This window comes from Euleptes europaea, chromosome 18 (assembly GCF_029931775.1).
Source record: "Euleptes europaea isolate rEulEur1 chromosome 18, rEulEur1.hap1, whole genome shotgun sequence".
NCBI classification, from domain to species: Eukaryota; Metazoa; Chordata; class Lepidosauria; order Squamata; family Sphaerodactylidae; genus Euleptes; species Euleptes europaea.
In genome coordinates, this window is record NC_079329.1 from 18,485,092 (window position 1) to 18,496,921 (window position 11,830).

General features: G+C 41.2%; 2 protein-coding genes across 2 annotated transcripts; both read left to right on the forward strand.

Moving 5' to 3' along the window:
* Positions 1 to 272: 272 nt before the first annotated feature.
* LOC130490655 (olfactory receptor 6C75-like) lies at positions 273 to 1,232 on the forward strand. The gene has a single exon (XM_056864467.1). It carries the CDS (start codon positions 273 to 275, stop codon positions 1,230 to 1,232), a length of 960 nt encoding a protein of 319 aa, XP_056720445.1.
* Positions 1,233 to 10,688: 9,456 nt separating this feature from the next.
* On the forward strand, positions 10,689 to 11,627 carry LOC130490122 (olfactory receptor 6N1-like). The gene has a single exon (XM_056863932.1). It carries the CDS (start codon positions 10,689 to 10,691, stop codon positions 11,625 to 11,627), a length of 939 nt encoding a protein of 312 aa, XP_056719910.1.
* The last annotated feature ends 203 nt before the right edge of the window (positions 11,628 to 11,830 follow it).

The following is an 11,830-nucleotide window of genomic DNA, read 5'->3' on the forward strand; positions in this document are numbered from 1 at the left end:
CCTCTTCTTCTTCTTCCTTCTTCTTCTTCTATTTTTCCTCTGTGAACTTTTGGACATAGATATCACAATGCCTTCTTTACATTGGTTCCTCTTCCAGTTCTCTATTGGTATACTCCTACCTTTTATTTGCATATTTTATTCCTTTAAAAATGGTTCATTAAAACAATCAAATGAACAGTATTCTCCATTAACATTTTTTCTTCATCTTCTCTATTTCCTGATGTACTATGAATCATTTTCACCACATCTGTGCAGGAGCTCCTGGAGCCACAATGGAGAACAAGTCTTTTATTACAGAATTCATCCTACTTGGTTTTCCTCAATTTCACCAGCAGGACCACCTCCTGGGTACGTTCCTCCTTGCTTCCTACCTGCTCACCTTAGCAGGGAACACCATGATTATCATTGTTGTCATTCATAGCCATCACCTGCACACTCCCATGTACTTCTTCTTGTGGAACCTTTCTTGCTTAGAGATCCTCATTACAACGTCGATAGTGCCGAAGGTCCTGGTGAGTCTTTTACTAGGCTACAAAACCATTTCCTACCCAGCTTGCATTGCCCAGTGCTATTTCTTCTTCTTCTTGGGAAGCAGTGACTTTGCCCTTTTGGCTGTCATGGCTTTTGACCGGTACATGGCCATTTGCAACCCACTGCGCTATGCAGCAGTGATGAGTACTCAGCTTTGCCTGTGGCTAGTCGTGGGATCCTGTACCGCTGGCTTTTTGGCTACCATCCTCCCCACCATCCTGGTTTTACAACTACCTTTCTGCCATGCCAACAGTATTGACCACTTTTTCTGCGACAGTGTGGCTTTGATGAAGCTATCTTGTACAGACACCAGCCTGGTGGAGCTGGTGAGCTTCTTCTCCTCAACAGCCACTCTGCTGGGATCTTTAATTTTCACAGTGATGTCCTACACCTACATAGTCCGAACCATTCTCAAGATTCCATCTGCCTCGGGGCGCCACAAGGCATTCTCTACCTGCTCCTCTCATTTCATCATTGTCAGCCTCGGATATGGCAGCTGCATCTTCATGTATGTACGGCCTTCAGGAAGCAACCCTTCCATTAATAAGATGGTTTCTTTGATCAATACAGTTCTGACCCCTTTGCTAAGCCCGTTCATCTTCACTTTGAGGAACCAGCAGGTGAAAGATGCTATAAAGGCAATTTTTTTTATCAGGCATGGCAAGTATTCAAAGAATAATCTGAAGCCGGGATATGGATAGGAAAGGGGGGAAATGGAATAAGTGATGGCAATGGATGAGAATGAAATGGCTCTTCCATTTGTTGAGATATCTGTCGGCACTTCAGTTAACAGATAACTCTGAGCTGATGTAATGTACTAGTGAAGGGAATATGGTGTGATCCTGGAGATTAAATCTTCCCTTAGCCACCAACTCACTCTGGGCCCTTAGGAAAGCTTATATCTAGCCGCCTTAGCCTCCCTTTTGAAATAGGAATAATTTACCACCTATTTCACTTCATTTCACTGACATGATTGGGATCATGTCAGAGCTTCATATCTGATCAGTATCCCCTTCCACAATCTCAGAATAGCTTTTACTTCAGTCTAGTTTCAAACCATGCCAACGGCTTTGCTAGCTGGGCGTTACTCCCAAACACCATGGGCCTCTCACCTATGCATTTGTAGAATCGCAGTGCCAGTGGACCTAATGCATTATATTTTATTCTGTCCTCTTTATACAGAGCCCAGATCTAAATTTCTAACAGCGCTTTTAAAGGGCCTAAATCTCTTTTTTGATTCAGAGAAGCTGCTCTTTCTCCTCTCAGATGCCGATCCAGTTGTCTCCTTAGCAACAAATAAAATTTGGGCTACACTTGTTTTTAATCCGGGTATTCCAAGCATTTCATGGCTAGCATTTTTTTGGTCAGACTGTTTTAATGTTATTATTTATGACTAGGTTTTATATGATAGATTGTAATGGCCTTCGGCCACAAACAATACACTTTATTGCATCGTATCGATAATGTGAAGAGCTATGAACCATAATAGCACTATTTAAATGCTGTTATTGTTGTGATCTTGAAGACAATCTGGATGCCACTGTAAATGTCTCATAAGAAAATTATTGCCTTTGTTTCCAAGCCATTGTGGTAGAATCAGAATCAGAAACATTTATTGCGGCATTGCGCCAATAAAAATTAAGAACATAACAGCAATATTACAGTGGATACATTGATATTGTTTAAAAGTTGTGTCATGTTAATTTAAAATAATATATATAAATTAAAAAGTTTCAAGATTTGGATAAGAAATACACATTTTGACACAAATTCAAAAGAAGATTTTTAACTTTGTTATTTTTTTGACTTTTATTTTACCAAACTTTGACGAAGTTTGTAGATTGCTGCACAGAATTTGGCGACCTCTCTAATTTGTAAGGGAATTTCATCTGAGAGGAGCTTCCTAACCTGAAGTTTTTTCAGAATAACCTGAAATTTTCTCAAGCATGGACTGGGACCGCTTAGAGCGGGCATCCTCATAGAATGAGCATCTGAAAAACACGTGTTCCATTGTTTCTATTTTCCCAGAATTGCATGCACAAAATCTCTCTGATCTTGGGCCATTGTGGTAGAGATTCATCTCCATGCTGCAAGTCCACAATTGCTGTTTGTTTAATTCTCAATAATTCTTGTTCTGACACCCAAGCAGGGTTGCTAGCTTGCAAGCAGGGCTCGGAGTTCTCCTGGAGTTACAGTTGACCTCCAGACTACAGAGATCAGTTCCCCTGGAGGAAACGGCCGCTCTGTTCAGATGTTAAATTAATTGCAACTTTGTTTACAGCAGCTAAGGCGGCTATTGCCTTGACCTGGATGGCCCAGGCTAGCCTGATCTTGCCAGATCTCAGAAGCTAAGCAGGGTCAGCCCTGGTTAGTATTTGGATGGGAGACCACCAAGGAAGTCCAGGGTTGCTGTGCAGAGGAAGCCATTGGCAAACCACCTCTGTTAGTCTCTTGCCTAACAGAGGGTCTTGCCAAAAAGGGGTCGCCAAGTTGGCTGCGACTTGACGGCACTTTACACACACACACAAGGTGGCTATTACAGCACGTCGGAAGGAAAAAAAACCACCACCCCCTCCACAAAAGACTAGTTTCGTTGGGTTTGAAATGTTGCTTTGTTAACTAAATTAACAGATCACCAAAAGACACAAAAAATTACTTACAAAGTACAGATAACTTTTGGGAGCATTGAGCAATCTTTATTATGCTTTGGAATGGGGTTGCCAGCTCCGGGTTGGGAAATACCTAGCGATTTTGGGGGTAGAGCCTGGGCAGGGTAGAGTTTGGGGAGGGGAGGAACTTCGATGGGGTATAATGCCATAGAGTTCACCTTCCAAAATGACCATTTTATCCAGGTGAACTGATCTCTGTGGCCTGGAGATCAATTGCCATCCCAGGAGATCTCCAGTCACCACTTAGAAGTTGGCAACCATACTTTGGAATGGGGAAAAAAGAGATTAAAAAACTCTTTTCTTATTATGAATTGTTATAAACACCCTTGATTTTTTTCTTATGTATTAAGGCATTGTGTAACATAATATATGCAATAAACATGGGAAACAAATAATAGACTAATCAGAATATTATGAGTTTCCCCCCAGAAATAGGCACAGTTTCTGAATAAGCCTCAAAAGGCTAAAGAAGTGTGGATGAATGGTGGCCCAGGCTGCATGAGCATGAACAAAGAAGCTGGAACTAAATTCTAAATCATTCTTCAGGATTATAAATCATTCCTGAGAATGTTTATGGAAATGGATATCCCCATATATAGAACTTGTATCTATAGGGGGTGTCCATTATCTTGAGATATTCACATTGGCTGGAGCCAGGAAGAGTCAGCATTGCTGCAGAACAAGTAATATTCTGATGAGTGAGTTACTGTCTCATCCTGTCATAGGAAATGGTGAAAATGGAGAGAAATTTGCCCATTTGAATCCCTCATATGTAAAGAAAGAATAGGGTTACAGAAGCCTCACTTTAAAACTGAAGTCTGCCCTGTAACACTTTTTATCAAGCCCTGTCCTGCATCCATATGAGATAGGTCTGTTCTTGAACAATGCCACTAACACATAGGTAAGAGCTGTATAGAGTTGTACAGTAGTACAGTACTAGATAAGAGAAACAGCTGTATTGTGCAACTATTCTGTGAGAGTTGACTGAGAACTATGATGTAATGAGATGACACAAAATACAAGCCTTTTTAGGTTACCAGGGTACCCCTTCCAGAGGTACAGACCAGTAAGCCTAACTGTATTCTTATCGATGAGACAATTCTGGAAAATGAGTCAAGGAAAATAACAGAGCCATGGGATGACTGTGAGACACAAATGGCCATGGTCAGCACTCCAGAAGTGCAGTTGCACTAGGCTCATGATCTGATAAACACTGATCTAAAGGGTATATAAGAAAGAGCTAGCCAGCCAGAAGGCAGAGAGTTATTGAAAGGCTGACACCCGCTGACCTGACATGATTCTCTCCATCCCTTGCATGGGATGTAAAGACTTGAAGCTTTGATTCCTGCATGGACTGAAGCTCTCAAGACAAAAGAGGTTTCTTTAAGTGTTTAGTTCTTGCATGTTCTGGGTACTTACAAATACCTCCAACATTTTACAAATCTTCCTGTGAGGCTGGAGGGGGAGATTCCTTTGAGGGGGATTATTTTCAGGATAACCAGTACTTGCTAAGGCTGGATGTCTGAAATGAATGCTTGCAGACTTCTCCATACCATGAATAGGATGGAGGCTCCTAGAATTCCTACCAACCTCAGAGTGGGGATCTAAGAGTTTGGATCTTTCCATATTTGGAATGGAAACACTGAGGGCTCATTGACTCTAACAGGGATCAATGAATTCTCACTAACAAAGATCTATCTAGTCTTGCTTGGCTTCCCAGTCCTTACAAACATGGAGATTGTAAAACCCCAAACTTCCTTAACACAGGTCCTTCAAAGGGTTGAAGAGACTAGATGCTTATTCTCTGAGCATGCGTCTAACTAACGGAGAGATTTCTGAACATTCTCTGAGCAGGAGCCAGAGGTCTTCCTAACTGATAGGAGAGTCTCTGTACTCTGAGATAGAGCACAATGCTTACACAGTGCTTACACATGAACTCTAACATATTACATGGCTTTAAAATAAGCTTTGCATTGCTTTCTGATACTGAAACAGCTATAAATGGCATGCACATACACATAGATATTTCTGATCCTAACATAGATCAGAGGGGCTAAGAACACTGGGAGATTTTTCTATGATTTCATGGACTTGGTCCTGGCATGGACTGAAAATATGCTTTAAAATACCATGATACATAGAACCATGGAACCAGAGATTTATCTGACCTTTGCATACAGCAAAGACATGCATTGCAAGGACATTGCAATACTAAAATAACACATAGAGGACCAAAAAGGTTTATATATCCTTAACATGAATTAGGACCTTTTCAGATCTCTCTAAGCCTTTCATATAAGCTGGGGAGGTTTGCAAATGACATGACTAGGTAAAGTCTCATGTTTTATATTTTATGTTTTATGATATTTTAGGTACTCTGAATTAAGATACTTTAACCATATCAGATCTTTTTCCATTGTACTAACCATATTTTACAAGATTTCTGTAACTGTTTTATTTCCTGAATGAAAAGGTTTGTTTGAACTCTTATATAGAGAAAGATAAAGAAATAGAGATTGTTTAAGATTGCTTGCATACATAAACATGTTCAAGACTCATAATGTCTGACATTGTGTAACATTTTAAGATTTTGTAACCATTTACATGCATATATACATAGTGTAAAATAAATGTGTTTTAATTATACATACAATCATGTCCCTTTTCATAATGTATTGACACACTTCAACAGAAAGTTTACTTCAGTAAGAACCATTTGAGTCCTGTGGATTAGCTGAGTCCTGTGAATAAGATAACATATTCCTTCTCAGGAAGGGGTCTAAGAGCATAGACACTGAAAGGCACAGACCCGTGGCAATCCTAGGCTCAGGGATGAGTGAGTTACTGTCTCAGGGATGAGTGAATTACTGTCTCATCCCAGTATGTTTGCAGACCCAGAGTTGAATGTCTGGAGCCAGCTACCCCACCCATTTCCCTCAGGAACCGGTCCCCAGCATGCAATATACAGACTGAACCCTTGCAGGGTGACCCTGGCATGCAAATAAGGACACAGACAACTTACTGGAATTAAAACCAATTTTATTGGTTACAGTGCAAGGGCATTGGCAAAGCATAGGGGCTGGATCTAAGGCATCGGCAGACCCGCCTGCCAACCGATGTATCTCCTACTCCAAGCCCACCTGCTGGGAGTAACCTGGGATGGCACTGTGCAGGCCCACTAGGACGGGAGCCCGCTGCGTGGTTCCCTTGCCACTTGGCGGGAAGCCACCCCAACAGCCCTCCAGGCCTCCCAAAAATCCCTTATTGTGATATTAACTGAAGCCAAAAAGCAGCAGCATTGCTGCAAAACAAATAATATTCTGAAGAGTGAGTTGCTGTCTGAGCTCAGGCTCAGAACAGAGAGAGTATGCTCGTGCAGGTAAACTAGGATTTGATGTTTGAGAGACATGTCATGAAATCCTAAACAGAGTCCTAGCCTTCTAAACTCACTCACTTCAATGGACTTAGAAGAGTGTCAGGATTGCACCGAGAGATTTATGCTTCCCTATGCGACATGCTCTTTCAAGAACTACTAGTACCAGAGTTCTTGGTACATAAACAGATGGAAGGCTAATGGGAAGGACAAAGAATACAACCAGGGACTTTAATCCCAGGGACTATTGGAGCTAATGTTGACAGGATTTATAGACCCCAAATATATGTGACTGCTATTTCACTCCTTCCTTCACCCAAACACCCAGGATGGCCCACCCATCAGCCACGCCAAATGATGTGACAAAGTAGATAAAGTGTCAGCTCAGATTCCTGGAAGATATAGGTTTGAATCCATACTTCAACCATGTAAACTTGCTGGGTGACTGTGGGCCAGTCACATGACATGAGTGGGGGTGGCTTCCCAGCAGTGCAGGGTGGACAGGGAGGGTAGCAGTGGTTTCCCTGTAGTACAGGGAAAGAAGGGAGAAACAGAAGTGCCTTAAGAAGTGGTTAAGTCATTTTCCTGTGTGTTTGTGTTAAGTGCTGTCAAGTCTCTTCCAACTCATGATGACCCTATGAATCAATGTCCTCCAAAACATCCTATCGTTAACAACCTTGCTTAGGTCTTGCAATCTGAGGGCCACGGCTTCATTTATAGAGTCAATCCATCTCATGTTGGGGCTTCCTCTTTTCCTGCTGCTTTCAACTTTTCCTAGCATTATTGTCTTTTCCAGTGATTTTTATCTTCTCATAATGTGACCAAAGTATGATAGCCTCAGTTTACCAGGGTACCAAAAATCCTTATGCTGGGTCTGCACACAGACACGCATAAACACATGTACCATCCATACCGGCTATTGCAAAAAAAGTCTGGCATCTGACCATGTAAAGAGGTTATACAAAAGGGAAATAAAAGAGCTAAAGGATGCCAATCAGTCCTCCAGTTTCCCAGACAGTAGAATCAATTATCATGTTTAAGTTTTCTTGGCCCCACAACATTATGATATCACACAACAACTACTTCACACAGAAATAAATAATCCCACTGTAAATTGGTTTCTTCTCTAGTTGTTTACATAACAATCACTTGTTGAAAAGCTATCATATGGATTATATATATTTTAAACGAGTGTCTGATGAATTGGATCCCCGGAGGTGGTGTGAAATCTCTAAAGAAATCTAAGAAAATGCTGCTGAAAGAACACTGAACTATATATCTAGGAGGGGAAGCATTATCAACACAGCTTCTGACATTAGAATTTTGGTATTGCAACCTCACCAAATTGCTTTGGAAATGTGGAAGTTCATCATCAATGAATGGTAGATGATTCTCTAAAGGAATATCTGCCACCAGCTTTTAAAATGGGAATTGTATCCCTTTTCAATTTTCATGTCAGTCAAGAAAAGTTAATTTGTGATAATATGTGAGATACAAGAGTAGCTGATCTGGCAAATGGCTAAGAATGTTCTTACATGTCTCACATATTACAAAAAAGAAAAACTCTTCTTGACTGAAATGAAACGATCCTTCAGGTACCTGGCTAAAAGGTCTGTGTAGACTCTGATTGTTCATGAAGCCACTGAGTAATGAAGAGTAATGAAGAGATGATCCTCCTGTAAACAACTTCTCCAAAAATTCAAGTAGGTATGACTATATTTTGGTGGGGTTTTGTCCAGGCCTATAGAAAACAGTGTCTGACTAACCTGGAACAAACCGATTTCGTACTAAAGGTAACAGTTAATTTAGCTAAAGTTAATAAAAATGGAAAACCTTCCATCCCCCCCACCCCAAATGCCAAGGAATAAATGTATACATATGCAATCATCTATGAGAAGAGAAATAGTCACACTGGCAGGGGCCTCTTGCCAGTCTTTCTCTTTTCATGGGGAGTCCTTGGCATCACATCCATTCAAATGTTGCTTATTTGGGGGTCTGAGGGCTAGCCATTTGAACTCCTTCATGAGATGCTTTAGTAATTCGACTCAAATGACAACTAGAGGAGACCAGTTTTTAATTTGTGAAATAAAATAGAAGAAAACAAAGAAAACATTCTAAAGCACAAAAATGCTGCTTAGCTTTTCTCCTCCAGACATTAAAATGTCTTTGCTTCATCCCATAGTGATTTAGACATTGCTCTTTGTATATTGTCTGGGGCAAATTACTTAGTCAAGTGGTGTACGTGTGTGTTGTCAAGTCACAGCTGACTTATGGTGACCCCATAGGGTTTTGGCTGCCAGCTTGGAGGGCTTTAAGAGGGGAGTGGACATATTCATGGAGGAGAGGGGTATTCATAGCTATTAGTTAGAATGGATACTAGTCATGCTGCATACCTATTCTCTCTAGTATTAGAGGAGCATGCCTATTATTTTGGGTGCGGTGGAACACAGGCAGGATGGTGCTGCTGCACTCGTCTTGTTTGTGGCTTCCTAGAGGCACCTGGTTGGCCACTGTATGAACAGACTGCTGGACTTGATGGGCCTTGGTCTGATCCAGCAGGGCCTTTGTTATGTACTTTTTCAAGTCAAGAGACATTTGGGGGTGGTTTGCCATTGCCTGCCTCTGTGTGGGCTGAGAGAGTTCTGAGAGAACTGTGACTGTCCCAAGGTCACCCACCAGACTCCAAGTGTAGGAGTGGGGACTCGAAACCTGTTCTCTAGATTAGAGTCTGCTGCTTTTAACCACTACACCATGGTGTAGTCAAGTGCTACTTAGAACAAAATTACCTTAAACGTTATGTGTCAATGATTGTCATTCACATGCATCTGCCGCTGTTGGAGTTCTGAAGGCTCCATGCGAGTCATATAACAATGTGAAAGGGGTAGATTGTGTGATGCATTGAAAAAATGGAAGTCAACCAGAAGAGGGGAGACAAATTTTGTGTGTGTGGGGGAAACATACTACAAAACCTGAGCCAGTTGTGGTGTAGTGGTCAGAGTGCTGAACCCAGTTCAAATTGCCACTGTGCCACAGAAGTTCCCTGGAGACTTGGACTACTCACTCCCTCTCAGCCTAAGATACCTCACAGGGATGTTGTGAAGATAAAATGGGGGAGAGGAAAATGACGACAGCCACTTTGGATACCTATTGGGTAGAAAGGTGGGGTGTAAATATAGTAAATCAATGAACATGTCCAGTCCCAACAACTCTGTTCAAATTGCAATATTATTAAACAGTATTCAATATTTTCAAATATATGGGTAGGAGGATGTGGGGAAAGTTCTTATGTAGTGCATGGATGCATGGGGTTGGAAACCAATCTAAGATCCTGTCATAGAGGCCCAGACCACTCACTGATATGGGGCAGAAAACATGTTTGTCCTCATTGTAACACTGTCCCCAACTTTGGTAGCATATCTCTGAAACATAGGAATGTACATGAAAGAAATGAAGGGGTGAACTGTAGAAAATCAGTGATCTCAGTACCCCAAAAAATCTGTCCATGCATAGGGTCTCTTTCGTGTTTACCCCTGAAAGTGACAGAATGTTGGTTGACAATGCCATTTCTTGTATCTGTCTTCTTGTATTTCACATCATTTTAATGGGTTGTATTGAATATAATTGAGATGACAAGAGTCACTGGAAAAGACAGTCATGCTAGGAAAAGTTGAGGGCAGCAGGAAAAGAGGAAGACCCAACAAGAGATGGATTGACTCAATAAAGGAAGCCACAGCCTTCAGTTTGCAAGATCAGAGCAAGGCTGTCAAAGATAGGACATTTTGGAGGACTTTCATTCATAGGGTCGCCATGAGTCGGAAGCGACTTGATGGCACTTAACACACACACACAATGAATATAAATCTTGAATTCAAATTATATCAGTTTTCATGTTCCTTGTTGTATTGGTTTGTTTGATAATTTGCTGTGGCATCTTGCCTCCTTGCTCAGTATATTTGGCTGTATTGCTATCGGCTATTGTCGCTGCAGTAATTTTGTCCAAACTAGAGTTAATGCTGCTTGTTAGAAAAGCTACATTATGCCTATAAAAAGAAGAAAAGATTAAAGAGTAACTTATCTTCCATTTATTCTCTTTTTCAATCTCCTAAAATACAGGAATGCTATCAGAAAACCAAACTTCTATACGTGAATTCATCCTTGTTGGTTTCTATAACCCTCCAGGAGTCCAGATTTTTCTCCTCATACTCTTCCTGCTGGTCTACATACTGACCATTGCTGGAAACATTATGATCATCACTATTGTCCAGCTCCAGCAGCAGCTCCACACTCCCATGTACTTATTCCTCAACCACTTGGCCTTGATTGAGATTGGACATATGACTAACACTACCCCCAAAATGCTGGTGGACTTCATAAAAGAGAAAAAGGTTATCAGCTTTGTGGGTTGCTTCACACAGCTTTACTTCAACCTCTTCTTGGGACTGACAGAGAACTTCCTACTGGTGCTCATGGCTTACGACCGCTACTTAGCCATTTGTAACCCTCTGAACTACACCATTCTAATGAATTCGAGAACTTGCAGAAATTTGTCTCTTGGGTGTTGGGTTGGAGGGTTGCTTGCACCCTTATCTCCAACGATTATGCTCTGCAAGCTGCCATTTTGTGGACCCAATATAATCAACCATTTCTTCTGTGATCTAGCTCCAGTGCTGACTCTTCCATGTGGGAACAAGTCATTCACTGAATTGTCCTTCTTTTTATTCACTTGTTCAATGGTGCTGGGTTGCTTCTCCTTGATAGTGGTGTCTTATGTTAACATCATTGTTACCATATTGAGGATGCCATCTGATGGAGGAAGGCAAAAAGCATTTTCAACTTGTACTGCCCATCTTATTGTTGTATCCATATACTATGGCTCAGTCATGTATATGTATGTTAGGCCTTCAGTGAGGGATATCCGTGATTCAGACAAAGTAGTATCTGTCCTTTATTGTGTAGTGACACCATTTCTGAACCCTTTCATCTACAGCCTGAGGAACAACAAGGTCCACGAAGCCTTCAAATTGCTGCTTGCTAAAGCAAAAGCTATAATCTAATTACTAGGGGTGTGCATTTGGCTGGAACCAAGCCTAAAATATACTCAAAAATCATATTGGTAATTTCTGGTTCTCCAAAATATTCCCAGACGTGTGGTATTTACCACACAGAGATACAGTAACTGGATCAATATCACATAGCTTCCTAGCAGGGTGGAGATTTAAACCTGGGCTTTTTAAAGATCTTTGGACTCAACAGTGAC